This window comes from Microtus oregoni, unplaced genomic scaffold (genome assembly GCF_018167655.1).
Source record: "Microtus oregoni isolate MIOR12 unplaced genomic scaffold, Mior012 000268F_001, whole genome shotgun sequence".
Classification (NCBI taxonomy): Eukaryota; Metazoa; Chordata; class Mammalia; order Rodentia; family Cricetidae; genus Microtus; species Microtus oregoni.
In genome coordinates, this window is record NW_024544942.1 from 33,864 (window position 1) to 56,909 (window position 23,046).

Sequence of the window (23,046 nt, forward strand, 5' to 3'; positions counted from 1 at the left end):
GGAGCCCAGCTCAACAGCCATTAGAAAAGACCATAAGATCCAAGAGCATCAGCTCTATGGCAAGCCGAGCCCCTATCTGTAATTAGAGGTTTAACCCGGGAAACAGTGTTATCTATGCAAAGAAGGCACTTCCGAGCGCTGACCATCCCCTGTTAAGGAAAAGCTGGAGAAGGCCACAGTGTGCCATCTGTGACACAGAATCACACGGAAGTGGTACTCCACAGGCATCTTGACTTTTTCAGTCCTGTTTAGTCCACAAGGGGGCGCCAAGCAACAGGCACTCTTTTTTTTTCTTTTTAAATTTATTTATTTATTAAGGATTTCTGCCTCCTCCCCGCCACCGCCTCCCATTTCCCTCCCCCTCCCCCGATCAAGTCCCCCTCCCTCATCAGCTCGAAGAGCAATCAGGGTTCCCTGTCATAGTTGTACCCCTTTAGTCCATGGCTGTGGGCCAGTGAGGGGGGACAACAGGTGTCCTCGATTCTGTCTTCCCCCTTTTGCACAACAGGAAGCAATAGGCACTCTGGACATTGTCACCTTTAGTCCACAAGGTGACTTTACATCCAGGACCACAGGATTCTTCCTGAATTAGGAACCACCTATGCCCTCAAACCTGTATATCTGTGCAAAATTACAAATGTGGTACGTGGGGTCCCTTTGGGAAGTCAGGCAAGCAGGCAAGGTAGGAAGAGAAGCAGTCACTGCCCCTGTGGCTCAGCTGTCACAACAGGAGATGCGCTGGAGAAGTTCACTCATGGAAGGCAGAGCCAGCCAAGAGGGTGGGCATTAGGCCAGGTGCTGCCCAGAGGCGAAAGGATGGAGTCAGAAGGAGCCCTCTGGGATAGGGCTCCAGTTGCCTGCTGCCCGTCCCACCTGCCAGGGGCCCTGCGTGTCAAGTCAGCTCCAAGACCACGTGACTCTGGCAGTGTGAGTCCTGTGCTTCCATGTCTGTCCTTCACATTTCTGAGACTGATGTTCTGGCACGGAAAAATAAGTAAGTGAAAGAGCTTCCTGTTTGGTTTCCATGGTTTCATGAAAAGTGGAGCCTCTTTTGTGCTAAAAAAAGAATGTCACGTGGAACTTTCACAAAACCCTGTTAGCTTTGTCCTTCCCGTAGCAGCTATGAGATGGCAGGTGACCGCCCTCCTTCTGACAGAGAACCATCTAGTGTGCGAAGTAGAGAAACAGTAACATCCCTGGCTGGGGTGTGGTGCTGCCATGGAGCTAAAGGGGAGGGGGAGTTGGCTGGTCCAGTGGTGGTGGGTTATCATCCAAGATAAAGGTGGGCATAGGACAGCAGATCTATTATTGTCACTTGCTTCTCAGTCTGGAGCCTGATGTGTCTGAAAGGGACAGAGAATGGCAGGGTGACAGCACAAGTATTTCCTCTTGTGTTTTGGATACTGTGTGAGTGTGTGTATCTGTGCGTGTGTGTCTGTGTGTGTATCTGTGCGTGTGTGTCTGTGTGTGTATCTGTGCGTGTGTGTCTGTGTGTGTGTCTGTGTGTGTGTCTGTGTGTGTGTCTGTGTGTGCTCGCATATCTGCATGAGCAGATAGACAACAAATAGAAAGGTTTCAATACACTTTAATTCTTAAATCCTGAAATATAAGGAAAATGTAAACGGACTAGTATGGAAAGCGACAGCTATTTAAGCTAGTTCTACAACCAACAATGTCTATAATTTACAATTATGAGGTTTAAAAACAACATCAAAACCCACAAAATATTAAGCTTTTTTAAAAAATAGAGATAAAAAGATATATATTTTTTTGAGACAGACCTTCCCCATGAAGCCCAGGCTAGCCTTGATGTTGTAATCCTCCTGCTTCAACCTCTCAAGTTCACAGATTCATAAATTGATGAAATTTTTACCTGCAATATCAGAGACATGTTTACACTAATGATGCTATTTGTTATTTATCTGTAGTTCAAATGTACCTTACCCACTTCCAATTCATCAAATGCAGTACTAGTGCCTGTTTCAAAATTGGCATATGAAATAACTTGATCTTTTTGATGTTTGAATTTCTGTACACTGGTTCTTTTACTCTTTCCGTTACTGAAGCAACAAATTTGTCAGAGTGAAAAACCTAAGACATCCACTAAAATCAAAGCAGGAGGCAAGCCTGTTATCATCTTGTTGGGAAGAAGTAGTCAAGCAGGGAAACTGATGTTGTGTTTTCATAGATATCTTTTGGGTTGAGACAGGATCTCACTGTGTAGCCCTGGCTGGCCTGAAACTTGCAATGCAGACCAGGCTGACTTTGAACTCACAGAGATCCGCCTGCTGCTGTCCCCCACATGCTGTGATTACAGTCCAGCACAAACAATCTGTGCTCCCACAGACATTTGTATGCATGTCACTACAAAGTCAGGAGGGTGACAGTGCGGAGGGACAGACATATTGACAAGTTTTTACATCAACTAAAAATGATTAAGATGAATTTACTAATAAACTTACTCAGAAAACAATATTCAATGACATGAAAATAAGTAATGAAGTTGAGGGTTCTGCCACAACCACCGCTTTAAGGCAGGGAGCCCACTAACGGGTTTCACTTAAACCCTCTAAGGAGTTAAAGGAAATAGAGTTATATACTTCTGACTCAATGAAAGTTTAAGTTTGCCGAAGCTTTGCTTTGACGAACTGCTGCCTGCCTAGTCATTCAAGCCCCTTTCTCTTGACCGAAGAAGCAAGTGTTTGACAAACTGCCTTGGAGAAATGACCTTGGCTGCCAGCTGCTCAGAGAGTAAATCTTGCTTTTTTCAAGATAACGGGAACTGTACTTGTCTATGTGAAATGGCCAAATTGCCTAGAAAATGTGATTTGAAGAGATTTGAAAACCACAGTTTCTCCCTGGAAACTAGCTTAATTGCTCTGTGTTGACACCCGCTCGACTTCTCCATGTTCAGCGAGCTGCGCAGGTGTTTTCTTCGGCAATGGGGTCTTGCTGTCAGTTTGTGGAGAGGGACATATAGTCTTGGCAACAACCTGAGTTGTTTACTCAATTATATGTAACCCATTCCTGGCGCTGGAAGCTTCTTTTGGTGACAAGAAATGCCCAGTTGGGGTTCTGTCTCCCCCATTTTTGGGCAATTTCATCGTAGATCATCTTCATACATGGACATATTTTTTTCTAGTTCCATCCATTTACTCCACAAATTTCATGATACCATTTTTAAACAGGCAAGTAATATTTTATTTGTAAATATATTGCATTTTCACCCGTTCTTCTGTTGAGGGACATTTAGGGTGCTTCCAGTTTTTGGCTATTATCAATAGAGCAGCAGTGAACATGGCTGAGCAAGCATGCCTGGGGTAGGACAAAGCATCCTTTGACTATATGTCAAGAATAATATAGCTGGCTCTTGAGGTAGATCAATTCCCACCTTCCCAAGGGGCCACCACACTGATTTCCTCGTGGCTGTACAAGTTTGCACTCCCACCAGCAAAGAATAACTGTTCTCCTTATTCCACATCCTCTCCAGCATGAGCTGTCAAGTGCTTTACTGATCTTAGTTACTCTGCCAGGTATAGGCTGGAATCTCAAAGTAGTTTTGATTTGTGTTTCCCTAGCAACAAAGGGTATCAAACATTCATTTGAAGTGTTTCTTAGCCATTTGAGTTTCCTCTCTGGAGAACTCCATTCAGATCTGGACCCCATTTTTAAATCGGGTTATTCGTTTTTCTGATATCTAGTTTACTTTTTGCATTCTTTTAGATTTACTTTTTAAAAAATTTTTCGAGACAATGTTTCTTTGTAGCTTTGGAGTTTGTCCTGGAACTAGCTCTTGTAGACCAGGGTGGTCTCGAACTCACAGAGGCCTGCCTGCTTCTGCCTCCCGAGTGCTGGGATAAAAGGCGTGTGCCACCACGGCCTGGCTAGATTTACTTTTTAATTTTTCTGTGTCTGGGTGCTTTGCCTGCATGTATATCTGTGCACCATGTGCACGCAGTGCAAATTGCTTGGGATTGGAGTTACAGACAGTTGTGGGCTGCCATGGGGGTGCTGAGAATTGAACCTGGGTCTTTTGGAAGAGCAGATAATGTCTATAACCATTGAGCCATCTATCCAGCTCCATCTAGTTTGTTTGTTTTTTAGTTCATTACATATTTTGGATATTATTCCTCTATCAGATGTGGAGTTGGTAAAAAAATCTTTCCCCATTCTGTAGGCTGCTGCTTCATCTGGATGATGGTGTCCCTACAGAAATTTTTCAGTTTCATGAGGTTCCATTTATTAATTGTTGATCTTAGTGCCTGTGCATTAAGGTAACAGTGTTTTCTGTTCAAAGGGCCTTTTCCTGTGCCAAAGCCCGTGTGTTTTCTAAGGAGAGGTAGAAATGGGTGGATCCAGACGGTAGGGGAGGTGGGGAGAAACTGGGTAGAATAGAGGGAGAAAAATCGTAATCAGAATATATTACGCGAGAAAAAAAATCTACAGTTAATAAAAGGGGGGAACACCACAGGAAAAAGAAACGTGTTTAATTGCTCAGAAAATGTATCTAGAGGTGGGGTCCTATCCCCAGCTGTATATATGTAAGCGCACACCATTTGAACTCCACTTTTATAAACAATAAACGTTTTCATGTGGGTCTGTCTTCTTGAAGCACTAGCAAGGGTCTTGGTCTGATAGCTAAGGGATTTCTGCTGTAGTCTCCGAGTGGTTGGGCAAATCACTTGCTGGCCTGGGTCATGTTCCCATAACAACAGAATGCATAAGTGCAGAGAAAAACAAAGGACACAGAAACTTTCTACGTGTTTGAGAAAAAAATTAAAATATTAAAGGTAAAATTTCCAACAAAATTTTAACAGAAGAGAAAGAGAAAAAGCAGGAGATCCAAGAAACAATTCAGTTTGAAAAAGATGCATTTTGATCCCAAAACGCATTGCTCTCATGAAGCAGTCTCTGCTTCTTTAGGGTTCTCAGATCTCCTTAGCCTGCTGTTTGATCTTCTGAGGCTATTTTCTCAAGACATCCTCAAGCTACTTGTTTGAAACAGACCGCAAAGTGTGTCAGAAAAGGGTTTTTAAGCCAACCAATTTTGGGAACCTGGAAGATCATTCAAACTTGCTCTTGCAACACTGAACTTGCGGGGGGGGGGACATTGCCTTTCCCACACCAACCCCTCCTGTTCCCTTCATGTACCCCTTGCCTGCTTACCTCGGATGGCGCATGGTTGGAATTATGGTTGTTCCATTATAGATGATACCATGCCTATACACAAGCAGGGTAGAATTTCACACTCTGTACTCCACTGTCTACTTTCAGCAATTACGATGTCTAGCCAATAGGATTCTACTGGCACCCTACCAAAATAGCCAACCCCTAGATTTACCCTGGAATATTTTTAGATGGGTCCAAAAATCACAGTGTTTCGTCATCTCTGAAATATAGACCCTCTCGTCATGTTTGTCATAGCAGAACGTGAAAGTGTCATAGAGAATGCCTCATTGCACATACCCATGTTAAACATGCAGAGATGCTTTAATTTACGTATCTACCATGATCCTGATCTAAAAGTCCATTCCGTGCAACTGCCCTCATCTGACTTCCTCCACTGTCTTTACAGCAGAGCGCTGGTTTGGGAGAGTAAGGAACATCAGCATTCCATTTGTGTTCTGTAGGAAACACATACTTGTATAATACCTTTGTTCTTTGTGCTTTTCTAGGGGTTTGAAGTATGTATGAATTATTTTTGTCTTTATAGTGCCACATAAATTGCAATTTCTTACTCTTAAGATTTGATGAATGGCGCAGCGGAGATACACTGGTTAAGTGGCTTGAAATATAATATCCCTTACTGTGTGCTGGATGTCTTGGAATTTGCTATATGTACCTGAGTAGTTTTCTTTCTTTCTTTCTTTCTTTCTTTCTTTCTTTCTTTCTTTCTTTCTTTCTTTCTTTCTTTCTTTCTTTCTTTCTTTCTTTCTTTCTTTCTTTCTTTCTTTCTTTCTTTCTTTCTTTCTTTCTTTTTTTTTGGATTTTTCGAGACAGGGTTTCTCTGTGGCTTTGGAGCCTGTCCTGGAACTAGCTCTTGTAGACCAGGCTGGTCTCGAGCTCACAGAGATCCGCCTGCCTCTGTCTCCCGAGTGCTGGGATTAAAGGCGTGCGCCACCACGAGTAGCTCTTTCTAAAGCCAAAAGAAATCAGGTTTTCAAGCAGCAAGATCTCTAGCACACCATTCCAAGTCTCAGAGTAACTGATACCCAGGTTAGAAATAAATAGCTGCTATACTTTGCTTCAGCTTCAGTCTGCCAAACATCGATTCAGTGATATGCCAGGATTTTCTTCCTCCAGACTTCTCCACTGCCATGGGCAATCATTCTTTCTTCTTACAATCTCGTACATTTCTTCACAACACACTGCCTACTCCATGTCAAAAGAATGCTTGATTGACCCCCAAAATCCAAAACCCATGTCATAGCCATCTTCCATATCCGTATGTGAGCCCTGGGAGATGACTGCATTGCTGATCAAGGCACATGTCCTGGGCTCTTCCGGGAGTAGCTCCTAGCAGAAGACGCCCAGAGCTGAGGAAATCCAGCTTCAGTTCTCTCCTGAGCGCCTTGCTAGCCCCACGGCACGAGGCTGGGTCCAGAAACCCTGAACTTGTGGAACTCATAGAGGATCTGGTATGCTACTACCTGGGTGCTGAACAGTTCTGGTAGTCTGTGATCATCCAGGCCCCTACGCTGAGCTGCTCAGCGCAAGCCTCCGTTCACGTCACGTGATCGGCTTAGGCCTCTAGTGTATGAGGCCAGGTTCCTGCTTTAGTGCAGCTGCCGGATCCTGAGCACCAGGAATCACTGGCCAGAAGCTACATGTCCATCAGTGTTTTTGAGATAGCTACTACAGTAGCTCCCAAGGACCACGTCACACTGCCCCCGTCACCTTTCTATTCCTAAATCGAGCATTCCATCAGGGAGGGAAGAGTTCCTCTTGGTTTAGTAGGCTGAATATCATAGCAGGCAAACACGAAAATCTACAGCCCACTGTGATTTCCAGGTAGTGCATTTCCTCAGGGCTGCCTGGGATGGGAAAGTTACCACCGTATCTCTTCCTTCAGCTCTTCCTTCAGGGTACCACACTGTGCGGAGCTCCAAGAATTAATTACATGGTCTCTGTTCTTCTACCAGTTAGCTTTGTCAGACAATGTGTGCCAGTCTGAGAAGGAAGGCTCACCGGAGGGATTGTTTGGATCAGATTGACCTGTGGCCCCGTTTGTAGTGGGATGGCCTTGATTGTGAATTGGCAGAGGAAGGCCCATCCCTCTGGGGGTTGTTACCATCTCTGGGCCCGTGTTGTTGAGCCGTGTAAGAAAGCCTGCAAATGAGCCAGCAGGCAACCTCCCTCCATTGCTTCTGCTTCAAGGCTCTGCTTGACTTCCAGCCCTGACTGCTCTCACTGATGGACTGGATACCCTATGAGTTGCTTTTGGTCTGAGTATTTTATCATGGCAAACAGAAAGGAAACTCGAACATGCTCCTCTTACAGCAGAGGGCAGTGTGGAACTGTGACCACACAGGAGGCGTCTAGCCTCAGCGTGAGGCTGACTGTTGATCTGGATGGAAGTGCTGCAATGTCAGAGGCCTTTGTGCTTGCTTCTCACGTTTAATGTTTTATTTATAAGTTTACAGGGGGTACTGGAGTTCAGTCTGAAGAGAGGCGATGAAAACATGCTAGAGAAGGAGGTAATGGAGTATGACAGCTGGTCTGTGTTTGTATGTGTGTGGACATGCATGTTTTGTGTGTAGGTACATGTAGAGGTCAGAGGGCAAGGTTTTGCGTCTTCCTTAATGGCTTTCTACCTTTTTGAGTTTTTTTTTTTTCTTGAGACAGGATCTCACTACGTAGCCTTGGCTAACCTGGTACTCACTTTGTAGGCCAGGCTGGCCTTGAACTTGTAGAGCTCTGGCTCTGGGATTAAAAACATGTGCCACCATCCTTGGTCCATGTTCCTTTTTGAGATAGTGTTCCTCATTGAATCCAGAGCTCACTGATTGGCTAGACTGGTTGGTCAGTGAGCTCCAGGGATCCACCTATCTCCAGCTCTGGGATTAGAATAAGGTACCACCAGGCCTGGCATTTCAGTATGTGCTGGGGATCCGAACTCAGGTCTTCATGTACATGTGGTAACCATTTTCCTGTCTCAGTTGTCTCCCTCACTGAGCTATCTTACCAGGTCCCACTAAATACATTCTTTTTAACCATTTCCCGGTGCGCTTGTTTGTGCCGTATGCACACGATATCATGGGTGGGCAGTGGAGCTGCTGACAACAGGGGCCAGTGTCTTTCCTTTTGCTTAGCAGAAGGGATCCTCTAAAAGCTCCTCTTAAGAGACACTGGCTCTGTGCTTCATCATTTCTAGTCCTTCTTGCCTGGATTAAGTTGTGCGTTTGCATTGCAAAGCGTTACTCCAGAAAGCACAAGAAAAAAACAGAAACTTGACAGTTCGAGATGCACCATTCTTCACTCCCGAGGGCTCTCTAGTGCAAAATCAGTTTTATTTTCCCCTGTGAATTAGAAACAGGATCTGAAGAAGCAGCTTGGGGGAAAGAGACCAGAGAACTGCCTTTACGGTTGAGTTCTGCTTTGCAAACTTGAGGGACCCTTGCTGCAAGCCATCTGGGGAAGAAGGATGGAGACGGGGGTCTCCCAGGCACAGCTGATGATAGTGATGCGCAGTGCTGGCTTTGTTGATCAGCTGATGAATTTATTTCCTGCACACTGTCCCTGCGTGTGATTATCATGTCATGTCATGGTTCTCTCGGCATGCGCCGAGACTCAGTCTGATCTGTTAATGAATAATTGAAAGGTTGTCCTGTACCCGAATCAAGAGACTTCCTAATACATCAAAACCATACTGCGGTATGGCTGTGTAAAAGACTGATTATAACTTAAAGGATCAAATTTTTTCTTTCACGTCTCAAATTTCTTTTGTATTTCTTTCTTGTTTCGGTGTTTTGTTGTTGCTTTTCAACACAGGGTTTCTCTGTGCAGCTTTAGATGTCTTGGAACTCGTTCCATAGACCAGGTTGACCTCGAACTTCCAGATCTGCCTGCCTCTGCCTCCCGAATGCTGGGATTAAAGGCGTGTGTTACCATTGCTGAGTCTTGAATTTCTTCCTTAATCCCTATATTTTCCACATTAAAATAGCCTATCCACGCATGTTCTCTGTACAATCCTAAAAAGCAGTAAACCCCAGTGTATCAAAACAACTATATCTAAATGCAGTGGTACTGACCTGGCTAGAACTAGATGCTGTTGGCACAGAGGGAGAAGGCCATGAAACCTGGGTAGACTGTCCTCTGCCACTGGAACCTGCAGTGTGATAGGTGGGGATACTGAAGTACTAGGGCTCAGGCTAATCTTGCTGGCTTAGTCCATTGTACCTCTCCTGTGTATTTACAGAGAGTCTGTTTCTGTGTTTTCTCCCAGGTTGTTGGGTAATATTAGGATAGTTTCCCTCTCTCTCTTTCACTTTGCCCACTGGCAACACGAGGAGATTTAGGCATTATTATTGCTGGGCCTGAACAGGGCCTAGCACTGGTCAGATCAGTGGACAGTGTATCCTGTTGTTCTTCAGACCCTGAAATCAGAGGTTTAGCCCCATTCTGCATATGGGACATTAGAGATGTCATCTCTGTGGGCAGGTGGTCTTGCACCCATTCCATAGAGGTTGGCAACCTGTCATCCCTTCAGTATGCAGGAGACAACCCCATGTAAAAGAACTGTAGCTGGAGGGAGGCCTGCCTTTCTCTTGCAGCAACTTGCTACGTAGTCTGTACGCGTCCGCCAGTGAGCCCAGTACAGTGTACGAGGATCCCCTACTCTGAGCGCCTGGTGGAGGCCTACTCACTGCTACCGCATGGATGGCTGCAGGGACTGTCAGCTTAGAGTGCCTGTCCCTCAGCAATGCCCACTGGATCAGCCCCCAGAAGACCAGACTCCATCCTTAGCAACATAGCAGTGTGAATCCACTTTGCTCCTGGTACCTAAGGCAATCCATGGCTGTCCAAAGGACAAGGGCCACACCCTCAGTTAGGCTGAGGCAGCCATATATCTGCTTTTTGGAGTGTGGAGTCTGAACCCCGTTCGGAGGGCTTTTTCTCAGGCTTCACTGTGGTAACCGTTAGCACTCCAATATCGCTGAGCTGCTTCCTTGTGACAAGCTGGCTGCAAGGACGGTTGCTAAGGAAACCAGGTCTGGAAACAGCAGGCCACTGTGTCAGATGGTGAGCACAGAGGCTTTCAGCTTTGTGATCCCTCGCAAATGCAGGGCCAGCCAGTTTCGCCATGGTGGAAGCTAAAGTTTTGTCACGATGGGGACTATGTGCTGTTCCCCAGTCTCTAGAACCTCAGGTTCCACGACCATTTGTGCTCTGCCAGCACCATGGTGATCCCTGGTCCCTGGGTTATCTGCCTGGTGCTGGTCCGGAATGCTGCTGGCAACGTTAGCTGAATCTCCACAAGCAAGCTCCCCTGCCCTATGAGCACGGTGGTCACTGCCTGGTCACCAGGCACACCCTCACGGCAGGTCCCCCAACTCCTTAGTTTTTATTAAGTTTCCCAACTCCGGGACCAGGGTAGCTAGGAAGAAACAGGGTCATCTTGTGAGGCCGGGAGATGGGAAGGAAATCTCCCAAAAAATCTAAGTGTCTGGGCCAAGTAAAGTCTATACAGGGAATCACAAAAGGGTCCCATGGGGTCTCCCAAAGGGCAGCCTCACTCATGAGTATGGCTGTCCTGTCCAACTGCAGTACCTCCCATGCCTCAGTTTACGCACCTCTTAGCTGGAAATAACAGTAATTAGCATAATTTCCCATACAGGCATTGGTATTTAGAGTAGAGTTGATCTTTCTCCATCGGCCCTGCCATGTGACTAGACTAGCCAATTGTGAAGGAGATCAACAGGGATTTTGCCTCTGTTCAGCCGGGCTGTGGGACCAGCTGGCCACGGCACGAATCCTGGACAACTGCTTTCCTAAATTACTGGCTGGTAAGCCGAATGGGTGCTTCTGCTCTCACCAGGCAGAAATAGTTAGTAGGCTCGGAAAAGCAACTGTCGCTGGATTTAATGCTGCAACGTCACAGGAGAGCAAGCAAGAGACTGTCTGCCTGTAGACTCACGCACAGCCCGAGCAGCCTGCTTACGTCATCTGAAAAGAAATATTTGGCCCAATTGCAGTGTTGTCTCTTAGCACCTCTCCTAACCACGGAGGACTATGCTTGGACCAATCCTAGGCTTTTCCCTTTAGCAGCAATCACCTCTCTGCTAGGCCTCCAGGGGACGTTCCCCACCCTCTCCCCTGGGTGGGAAAAGTTTCGAAGTCTTCTAGAGTTTGCTGAGGTTAATAGCACAGCAAAGTGTAGCGCAAACTGTTTTAAACATTCCTGGTGGAGGCTGCACTTTGAGGAGCCAGGACAATCAGCTGTGACCCTTTCATATTTTTTTTTTTTTGGTTTTTTCGAGACAGGGTTTCTCTGTAGTTTTGGTTCCTGTCCTGGAACTAGCTCTGTAGACCAGGCTGGCTGGCTTCGAACTCCCAGAGATCCACCTGCCTCTGCCTACAGAGTGCTGGGATTAAAGGTGTGTGCCACCACCGCCCTGCAACCCTTTCATAATTTTATCACAGTGCCCTTTGAACGTTCAAGAATGCTGGCACTGGCATGAAGAAACTCCGCCTGGCTTTCCGACAGTCCATTTGTTCAAGATTGCCTAGGCAGTTTGGGAGAATCCCACAGCTCCTGCTTAGCATCAAATGGGTCCATTTTCCAACATCCTTGTTTTCTTACTAGAAAATGAACATTAGAACAAGCACACGTTGTTAGCATTCAGGCATAAGGTTGGCCCGCCTGCTACCACCTGGTATCTGTCAGTATTTATGCAAATGTCTAGCCAGCCCCAGGGTCCCATTGCTGCACTAGTGCTTGTCAATATTCAGACAAAGGCCTAGCCAGCCTATGGTTGTTCACTACGTCATGCGCTGCATGTCTGCTGCAAGGCTCTGGACACATGCATCAAGGCCTTTTTAAAAGCAAGCTCCACGGCCCCTCACCTCTTCTGCCTCCCTTTTCTTTCCCAGTCGACTGGCACTAATTTCTCTTTCTCCCCATCTACAAACTCCCACGTGGGGCTGCTGCATATTGTGGTCAGTTTTCACTCTCCACTAAACTGCAACACAAATAACCTAAATGTAAAGACCTTACACTTCCTACCAGTAGTGACTGTGAAACAGATTCTAATACCACTTCAGTGGTGTTTCAGTGGCTCAGGGAAATAAGTCACCTTAACGATATCATGTTAAGTTCAGATTATTTTGTACTGTCCTTATGCCTGGGATGCCACTCTCTTCTTCAGGTCAGACTTAAAACTCCAAACCTATGTGGCCCCAGGGAAATGGCACTGTCTTGGGAAGTCCCTGCCTAAAGGGACTTCCTGTGGAAGGTTGAGAAAAGTAATGGGGTCTGCTTGGTTCTTTGGGTTCCCCGGGCTGGCGGGATGATGAAATGCAAGCAGCCCATATCCAAGGAGGCTTCATTGAGAAGAAAGGCCAGAAGCGTGCCCTGGGAGCTTGCCCATGTTCAGCCAAATGCCTTGCGGTGGGTGAAGACAGAGTATGTGGATGCCTATTGGCTAGTGCGCTTGGCAATCTCTATCCTCTCTGCTGTGGTGGACCCAACGGTAGGAAATCAACACACGGCAGATTCCACTGCCACTGAGAAATGTGTGTCTAGGCCCAGTTTGTGGGTGGAGGCAGAAAAACCCCTCCCAATTCTCCACTGTGGGTCTGGAGGTGCTCAAGTATGTCGTCTGCATGGTGGGAATTAGATTTTTTGGGGCTGGCATGGTGGGATGTGCCTTGGTACATGCTGTACTCCAGTTGTTTCTATTTTTTTTTGTCAAGGAAGCCAGGGGGGTTCTGGCCCATTTACATACCCACAGTTATACAGCTATTTATTGCCTCTGAATCGAAACATTCTTTCCTGAAGAGAGAGGCCGCAGAGGCTCATATGACTTAGGAAACGTACTAAATTCCGGAGAGTTGCAGCATTCACAAGAGTCCTTCCAAGGGTAGTAAAGTAAGTTCAATTCCGAGGAGAGGAAATCCTCCAGGTCAGTCTCCTGCAAACTGTCCATAGAGCTCCAGGGGTACAGCTATCGTGAGCTGCCACTCAGGCTGGGGCAGGACTTTTAATGATACAGCTACCTTTGAGTGATCTGTGCTCTGGTAACTTCTCACATATCCCCCGATTAAAATCCCCGACACACTGACTGGTTCACCGGCTGGAATCACGAAATTTGGTTTACCACAGGTGAATCTGTGGTTTGTTCATACCTCTTCAGGAAAAGACACACAACTGGTGAAGGCCCTGAAGATGAGAGACAGGTACCTGAGCAGAACGAGAACAGAATTTGCCTGTCCTTGTGGTGAAGAGGCAGCAGTGGCCTTCAACAAGGAATCAGGAGCCCCACTGGCTTTGGGCTTCAAGTCCTGCTCCAAATCCTGACTAACACAGGCTGAGAACTCTGAAAGGCTGGGGAGAGAGAGCAGGCCCAGGCAGGTGGCTTGGCAGGAGGGGCTTGCTAGGAGTAAACAAGATCCTCAAGGGTTATCTTTCTGTAGCAGGAGGACCCCCAACAGAGATCGGAGCTCTTCAGCAGCAGTGGACACTAGAGACAATAGGATGTGAAAAAGTCCTACCTTCAAGGCAGTAGCCTTGAAACGGTAGTAGGCAGTGTTTAAAAGCTCACAGAGATAGTCAGTTGCAAGGTCCCAGGGGAAGACTGTGGCAATTAGAAACAAAAATAAAAACAAACAAACAATAACCCTCACCTGGCTAGGGAAGAAAACTGAGAAGGGACAACCCACACTCATCCCTTTGATGCTCCCCTTCCAACCAGTCTGAGTCCATGCTGGGCAGCAGTGGTACCCACCTTTAATCCCAGCACTTGGGAGGCAGAGGCAGAGGCAGGTGGATCCTTGTGAGTCTGAGGCCAGCCTGGTCGGCAGAGTGAGTTCCCCGAACATCTAACTCCCCGAACATCTAGGGCTGCGTAGAGAAACTGGGTCTCTCTCTCTCTCTCTCTCTCTCTCTCTCTCTCTCTCTCTCTCTCTCTCTCTCTCTCTCTCTCTCATACACACAAAAACAAAACCAACAACAAACCCCCCAAACAGCCAGGTGGTGGTGCACGCTTTTAATCCCAGCACTTGAGAGGAAGAAGGGGGTAGATCCCTGTGAGTTTGAGGCCACCCTGGTCTACAAGAACTAGTTCCAGGACAGGCTCCAAAGCTACAAAGAAACTCTGTCTCGAAATAAAACAAAACAAAAGCCAAAACCACCAAAACAACAACAACAAAGCCCCACCTGATTCTTGACAGGAGTCTGAGTCCCAGCTGACTCCTGGCTCTGCTCTGGACCTGCTCTGAGAGATGCAGCTTTTGCTTGGAGAGCTACTGTTTCTGCCACAGCTGTGGAGACTGGGTGCTTCAGCCATAAGCAGGGTAATTTCTTCAGCCTTTGAGACACACCAGAGATGGGAGATCTACCATTTTAGATACTCAGTGACCTGCTCTCTGCAGACTTGCTCTGCCAGAGACTGTGCCCAGTTGGCATACTGAGACACTCTTGAGAGTTTGCTGCTGTGACCCTTGGCTAGGTACCCAGAAGCCTGCTCAGATCTTAGCTTATTCATTCTAGCTCCCTATCCAAGTGTCCACTCTTCTGTTTAAAGTGCTCTGGTTGGTAAATAAGAGTCCGTCTTGCTCTTCCCTTTCACTGACTATCCACTTTATCCCTGGAGGGAGGGGAAAACAAGAAATCGAGGTAAGACTAGGCCATCTTAGGGAAACGAGGTGGCGAAACATCATGATCCAGTTGACTGTTGTTGGGGGGTGGCCGTCATGGCAGGGACTTGTGGAAGCCACTGCTGTTTCAGGACAGTCAAATGGAGCTAGGAAGGGAGTCAAGCAGCCCGCAGGGCTCAGGACACCAGAGGGTCCCACCAGTAGTGCAAGCTGCGGGATGCGAGACCAGATCCCTTAGTGCACGGAGCTCCTTGAAGCTTTCTGAGAAGGGGATGCGAGGGTTTTTGTGGGTACCTATGCCTTTATCCTACTAGCAACCCTTCCTTCAGCCTCTCAGGCATTCACTCAGCAAAATATTGGCACACTGCTGTTTTCTGGTAGCAAGCAAAATCCCACCCTCTCAGCCCTGTGGAGAGGCCCAGGTACATTGGTGGGCTGCGTTCCCTCTTATCTAGGGGCAGGCTATCTGCCTAAATGCTTTCTTGCTCCCAGCAGAAGACCTTGGCGCACAGGAACACATTCAACACTACACAGGCCAATTCCCAGAAGCCCCTAGGGATCCCAGCTCGGTAATAGGAGGTACCAGTGGCAGTATAGAGTCCCATAGGCAGGAAAGACGGGAAGTGTGCACAGGACAGAGTTGAGTTAAAAAGTAGGACATGCCAGGAATAAAAAGGGCAAACCAAGGAACACTGTTTGGTGACAACTTCAAATGGAAAAGGAAGTCAGGGAAGGGCAGTGTTGGGCTCTGGCAAAGTCAGAAGGGCAGTGGGCAGCCATGGGCTGTGTCTGAGCAGGGAAGCAGGAGAGTCAGGTTGGCATTTTGGAAAGATCATCCTGACTGCACTTGTGAGAGCATGACATTTTTGGTTTGTAAAATCATCTGTCGCCAGGTCAGACCTTTACCTATGGGGTAAATCCCCTAATAACGGATATCAAAGCCCTGCCCACATTACTGTTTAGACATAATTCTTCAGAGAGTATCACTCCCAAATCAATACACACCTGAAGTCATTATTACCAAGTTCTACTAGTAAGTATTCTTCACTCTCGATGGATGTCATGGAAGAAGTTGAAACCTTGTCCCACCCTACCAGGGAACTATCTTAGAGCTTGATGTGCCAGTCTAAGCTTGCATCTGGGACGAATGGGCCTCTCTCACAGAGCCTCAGGGGAGTTTATGTGGTCAACTCCCTACACACCAAAATCTTAGCATAAGGAACACCCTTTAGTGGTCTTTTGCTGCAGCCAGTGCAGCCTGGATAGCCAAGACTGGCGGGGTGGGGTGGGGGGGCGGGGTGCTAGCATTGAGACACGGAGGCTTCTTTTCAGGTGCAAGAACAGCAACCTTTATTTTGCCCAGCAACCTTTTATACCTCTACTCTTTCTGTGGAGACCCACCGGCCAGAAAGAACACAAACATCCTTGTCAATTACAGACCACAAGGAAGTTCCACCTTCAGTCAGGGGGAGTGAGGGCAGCTGGATCACGACAATTCTGAAATTGCTAATTTGAATTATCTTAATCCTCTGAAGGGAAACAACATTGTCTTGGGTTTTGCCTAGGCAGGGATTCAAGTTTTGCTTTTTTGTCTTTAAACTCCTACTTGTCAATAAAAACATATTTACAATTCACTTGTCTTTCCCTTGATGGCTGTAACTAGCTGTGTGAAACCTTCTGGAGCACCTTCCTCTTGTGCTTTCCTGATTTCTGGAACTACTCCTGCATCCTGCAGATTCTCTTCTGTCTAGGGGATGGGCCAGGGGGGCTGCAGGGCTTTGACTGTAGACAGTTCTGCAAGTGAAGGTCTGGAAGTGCACCTGTGTGCGGACATGCAGATTCAGACAAAGCCACCCCTCAGGAAAAACTCTATGCAGGTATGTTCCCCATCTAGCGAGTAGATGGGGCAGAGTCAGCAGGGAAAATACTGTAGAAACCCAAAAATCACATTTCTTAACCTAAAACAGTGCTTTTCAACCTGTGGGTAGCCACCCCTTTTGCCTTTTGGCATTTATCAACCTTAAATAAAACCATTGGAAAACTCAGATATTACATTATGAGTCATAATAGTAGCAAATTACAATTACGAAGTAGCAAGGAAAATGGTTGGGAGAGGGTCATCACAACATGAGGATTGTATTAAAGAGGCACAGCATTAGAAGGGTTGAGAACCACTGCCCTAGAGCATCAAGAATGTAAACAAACAAGAAGGAGCTATAAGATTTCATTAACACATTTCATTCCTGGGGCATCAGTCATAGAAGATAACTTTAAAGAAAAGTCACACAGAGTAGTAAATTACACTCACAAAGCTCCGACATTCCACTGAAAAAATATGTGCATGGGTAAAGGTTTCCTGTCAGTGCAGGGATGTGTGGGATTGGGGAGCTAGAAACCAGCAGGCAAGCAGCAGGCATCCTAAGGAGTCAACAGAATTTAGTCCCTTCCCCAAGTTCAATATGGGGACAATAGGGCTTAAAGGATCTAGGGTAAAAGGCTGAGAAGAGTGCTGGTTCCCAGACTCACATAGGTGACAGTTTGGAACACAGTGGGCCTTGCTGTTCACTTGTGGTGCATACTTCCACAGGGCACTCCACAGCTCCTGTGGGTTACACAGCAAGTACCCATCTTTTAGGGTGCTGACTCCCCGATCAGAGAGTGAAATCCCTCTGCCTCACTCTTTTGCTGAGCCCTGGGAGGAAACTACCAGAAATAAAAGAATTCCCCTCGGGGTCCTGTGAACTCTACAGAAAGAAGATGGAATGAACAGACTCAGGGGCGCCCAGAATGAACGATTGCTTATCTGCTTCTCCCAAACCCTGGGGGCAGCATCTTGGGGAATTCATCTCAGAATCCAAGGCTGGGATCCATGCAGGAGGTAGGTCTCTGACCATAGTGAGGAAAAAGCACCCAGGTTCACATTTGCAACTTGCTTGCATATGGTGCAGGGGAGTTAGGGCTAAAATGGAGGGTGAGGTTGAAACAGCCAAACCAGGAGCACTAAGATTGAGAAACAGAGTCTCTGAAGCCCAGTCCCACAGCGACACTATCTCACACTGATAAGAACGGTCTCCCAGCCAGAGAGTCTGCTGGCCAGGCAGGCACCAATTCCTTCAAGAAAGCACATGTTGGAATGCTGGGGGCTCCTGTGAGATAAAGAGCCATGGCTTTTCACTTCTGGGAGGAAGTTTGGTTGCCCTAACTGTACAGGAAGTCTTGATCATATGTGGGTGGAAGGTTCATATGCAGGAATGAACAATGGGAAGTATGCTTGCCCCTGATTGGACAAAGGTGGAAACCCAGAGTCTTGTGATTTTTGCCATTGCAACCCTCTGACTAATGGAAATTTGCGCCATGCTCTGGGAATCTCAGGTGTGGGCCTGACCAATGTCTATCATCCTGGCCAGTATTTAATAAATATAACTTCAAATTTGGGTCAAAAGAAAAGCAAGCAAGCACATGTGGCACTATTGTCCCCTAAAATAGCCTGGCTTCTACAGCAGCTAACTGAGGGAGTAGGGAAAGACAGCCTCTGAGAAAGCCTCCCGCTTCCGTGTTTCAGGAAAGCCTTTCACAGAGACGCTGGAGACAAGGAAAACAGGAAGAAAAGCAGAACAGGCAGAATAATTGCAGTTGCTTCTAGGGAGCTGTGAGCAGAAAGAGAGATAAGTACAATTAAAAGCAAGGGGGCCATAGGAAATGTCAGGGGGCACAAGGCCGCTCAGTGGCTAGTGGCTACCAGACAAGGATCAACACCTGGCAAAGCCTTAGTCACAGATGAACAAAGGGTGTGTGGTGGGAGGGGGGCTGAGCCAGATGAAGAAGGCACTATCATCTCTTTGGTGTGGGCCGGACCATATGGATCTTGGGCATCCAGGCTCTCAGCCTGTGCTATCCCAGAGAACTAAGCCGCCTCCTAACAATAACCTCAGGCACTGTCCAGACGCTGCCACTGTGATGCTGTAAAAACAAACCCACTAAATGACAGAGCTCGGTGGCCTTTGTAAATTTGGGGAATGTCACCTATCGCTGCCGCCGTGATGCTTTAAAAACAAAGTCCACTAAATGACAGAGCTCGGTGGCCTTTGTAAATTTGGGGAATGTCACCTATCTGGGGAGTTTCTCTAACTTTCCCCCAATCTCCCCCTCTCCTGCAATGCTTCTTTGATGAGACTGCATCAGAATTGCTTATTCCTCCCATCTGTAAACTTCATGGCAGTGAGACGAGTTTGGAGCCACTGACTAAGGCTGATTTGTGATGCCCAGAGATGTCTTTGGGCCACCATAGGTCCTTGGGACAAGCCCAGCTAGGTAGAGAGAGAAAGGTCTCCATCAGAACAAGCTTGGAACACTGCTGGGACTCAGCGCTTTGAGAACACAGACTCTCAGGAGGATCTTGCCCTGGCCTTCCCACGTGTTTGCCATCACACGAGACGGAGATAGCGACCACAGTGAGTGTGTACACTTGGGCAATCCACTATTTGGCACATAAATGATGGAGTCTAATTTGTGCCACTTCATTAAGGGATGCGTCTTTTTCGTTTTGGTTGAATGACATTTGCATAACTTCATAGAATGATCTAGCCAGACTCAAGGACATGCTGAGCTTGAGAAGGTCTTTGTGTGACTTGCATCCTGTGTTGGAATTTAAAGTCCAGAGGCAACTTGGAGCCACAGGTTCTGCATCCCCGCCCCAGAGACTCGCTGCTTTTCCTTTTATGTACTTCTGCTCTTTGCAACCCTAAACTGCTTCTGCTTAGGCACCTCAGAGGACAAGCCCACAGCCTGGGCAGGACAGGTTGTGTGATTGGACACATTGTAATTTGGTTGAGCCCCCAGAAGACAGCCCTTCCGGGTCAAGCGCCAGAGCAGTTCATTTCGTCGTCTGGCGCCAGACCTGTGAGAGGCAGCTTTTGAATCTGCAGGACTGTGGTGTGTCTGATCGGAAGATTCCCGGAATGGAGACTCGCAAAGACTGCTCCAACACTTTCAGCGGGATGCGGGAGCTGGGAGCTGATGGGGACCAGGAACAACAGCATGGTCAGTAAACTGGTTCCGACGGGATTCTGGCGGGGGCCAAGAAAGAAATCTAGTGGGAAAGCCAGTGGCCATGGGCTTCGGGAACTCAGCCCTGCCTGTGGCCCCTCTTTAGACCTTCCAATGGTCCCTGAGCCACGATGCTCAGACTTTTATCTTTGTGATTTTCTCTGTTTCAGGTGGGAATGCAATGGTCTTGAAGGCTGGAGAGGAAGGAGGCAAGAAAGGGCTTGAGCAGAGCAAGCCCACTCAGGGGGAGCTTGATGAGGGCAAACTTGCTCCGGGCGAACTTGCTGAAGGCAAGCTTGCTCAAGAAGAGTCTGCTCAGTGCAGTCTCGCTCAGGAAGCCACAGAAGAGGTAGAGGAGGGAGAAAACAAAGAAGAAGAAATGGGAGGAGGCCATGCTGCCGCTGGTAGTTCTGGCCCCGTGGACAACGAGGTCCACGAGGAAGGTGGCCATGGCGGCAGCGTGGATCAACAGCAGCCTCAGCCAGAGGCGGCGATGCCTGAGGGCACCAATAGTCCCCAGACTGGGGAAAGGCTGCCTGTCAAGCGCCGCACCAGATTCACCCTGTCTCAGCTGCAGGATCTGGAGCAGCTTTTCCAAGAGAATCGCCACCCCACCTTGCACATGAGGTAAGCACTTTGTCCTGCTAGGCGGCTGAATTTTAGGCAGTGTGTCCTAGCCCAGGCTTTCCTTTGGAGCTCCCTGGATCCTTGCTTTCCTCAAGAAATAGACCCACCCTGTCCTGATCCTCCCATCCTCTGTGAGAAACTAGTTTCTGGAGTAGGGGGATGGGCCCTATTCCCGCTGGGAATGAATGTGCTTTTTACCCTTTGAAGGGACACGTGCGTGGGAAATTTAAACAATGCTTGTTCTAAATGAGTCTTTAAATATGAGAAAGAAGCCAGAGGTGTGGCTGGGAAGATGTGTGGGACGGATCCCACCTCAGATTAAAATTTTGCTAAGACTTTTCATCGCGGAGGTTCTGCCTGAAGTTTTCTATTCTAAGCACATTGACTCGGTACCTGTGTTTGGGGGATTACCCTTAATTTTGGTCCCTGAAGGAAAGTTGTTGCTAAAGCTAGTCTCAAAGAAATTATGAGGAATAGTGTGATGTGGGTGTGTGTACACATGTGCACGCACACAAGTGTGGACCTAAATGATTCAAAAGCACATGGTACATGTTCCTCGATCCTTCATTTCTAACACAAAGCCTAAAATGTTGGAATCTTTTCACTTCAGGAAGGATCTTGCAAGATGGCTGGGTGTGTCAGAAGCCGATGTGCAGGTCAGTATTCTAAAGAATAATTTTGGCAGGACTTCATATCTTGTGATGCTTCTGCCTAGAAGACAGGCGTAGGGGCAGAGTGGGACCCTGAAATGGCATCCCAAGGGTGCCAGAGCAGTACACTGGCAGGCTAGGTTCAAGAAGTCCCCAGACCTCCATTTTCTCAGTAGGACATGCCGAGCTGGAGACACCAAGGTGCTTTGTCTGCCATGTGGTGGACAGACCGTGTTCTCCAAGGTGCTCTGGAGACTGCAGCCCGCATGCCTCACCTAAGTGAAGAAAGCACGTTCTTGTCCACCTTCAGCTGTCACGCTGCGTGTCTCAGAAAAACTTTTCTCCGACTTCACCCCTCTCTAGTCTGTAATGGCAGATGCCTAGCTTAGTTCTGAACCAGTACAGGGCCCAGGGACCTCAAACTGCTCTTAGCACCTTTGCCTCCCTTTGCTGGTGATGTGTGTGCACTCTGATCAGCATTCCAGGCACCCCTGGCTTTTCCAGACCACATGCCCACGAGGGAAAAGGCCTGTAGTCACTGTGCTGGGAGGCTAAGAAGGAAGCAGAGCCGGAAGAAGTGCCCTTTGTCTCATTAAATCTGCATTCTGGATACTAACCAATGCTAGCATGGTGGAAACTTTGACAGACTACTGCCTCGGGCCTTTATGGATCCTCAGGAGCCCAAGAGAAATCTTCTTAATAATTGTTGATACCACAGGGACCCGCAGGAAACCATGAGCTAGATTATGCATCCTTCCTGAAAGAATGCATTAAAAATACCAATTGATGTGGGCTGGAGAGAGAGGTAGGTCTTTAAAGGGCGGGCCTGCAACCAAAAAGTACCATTTGATGGGGAGAAGAGGCAATATTCTGGGTCTGTTCCTCAGTTGAAGGACTGGGTGAGGCTTATACGTCCCCAGGGGCTACTCAGGGGGTGTTCTTAGTGTTTCAGTGAGAATGAACCTGTTGCTTCCAGCATTCTGAACAGTCAGTATACACTTGAGGTACCTCTTCAACCCTTCTTGGGGCTACATAATAAACATGGAGTTTCTAAGCAGTCAAAGATTTGGTGCTTTGCTAAGGGAATAGCTGAGCGCTAAGAGACACCCCTAGCATACACCCAGGCCTGGGATGGGTTCCAAATATGTCCTCAAGTGTTAGCCAAGTTGAGCCAGTATACGAAGTTACAGCATGTGCTCTTCAGCCGTGATACAGTCAGTGTACTGAAACAAGGCTCTCTTCTGGTTACAGGATTGGTTTAGGAACAGGAGAGCCCTTCACCGGAGGAATACTAGACTGCTGGTGCTGTGCAGCACACCCCCTGCTCCCCGAGAACAACGATGCCTGAAGATGCTGGAGCAGCACTGAGTGCCTTCCCTGTCCTGGAGGAAGATGTCCTGCAGCCTACCCTGCCCCTAATGTGTCGGCCACCCCTGATGGCCATGACACCCTTTCCTTCCCTGCATTGATTTCAGCAATAAAGAGGTGTATTCTCAGTACGTTGGCTCCATTATTTTCCCAGGTTACCAAACTGTGGGTATAAGTATTTGAAAGATGGTAGTTTAAAATTCCGGAAATGAAATTTAAATCGGGGTGACATGGGCAAGCAGCAATCACTCTGCCTTGCAAAGGGAAGAGGACTTCTAGGTGCCAGGCTGCTTCCTGCTGACCCCACGTGGTTCTCTGCGCCCCCCGCCCCCTTCATGGACTTGTCAACTCGCTCTATCTCTGTGGGACAAGTTCTTTATAAGGGCAGAAAGGGCAAGTCCCCAAAGCAGGACAGTGTGTTTCTAGACACGGTTGTTACCACCCACACTTCAGTAAGTCCCCAGCTTGGGCTCTGTTGGAAACTTCTCAGAGCTGTCTCCCAGGTTGGTGGCAGAGGGAATGGGAACACCCTGTGAGC

At 47.6% G+C, this 23,046-nt stretch overlaps 1 protein-coding gene across 1 annotated transcript; it reads left to right on the forward strand.

Annotated features, from left to right (window-relative positions):
• Positions 1-691: 691 nt before the first annotated feature.
• Positions 692-22,508, forward strand: LOC121445665 (homeobox protein Rhox5-like). Its single transcript, XM_041647811.1, has 5 exons — positions 692-994; positions 19,743-19,857; positions 20,034-20,490; positions 21,101-21,146; positions 22,392-22,508. Exons 2-5 carry the CDS (start codon positions 19,776-19,778, stop codon positions 22,506-22,508), a joined length of 702 nt encoding a protein of 233 aa, XP_041503745.1. The 5' UTR covers positions 692-994; positions 19,743-19,775.
• Positions 22,509-23,046: the final 538 nt, after the last annotated feature.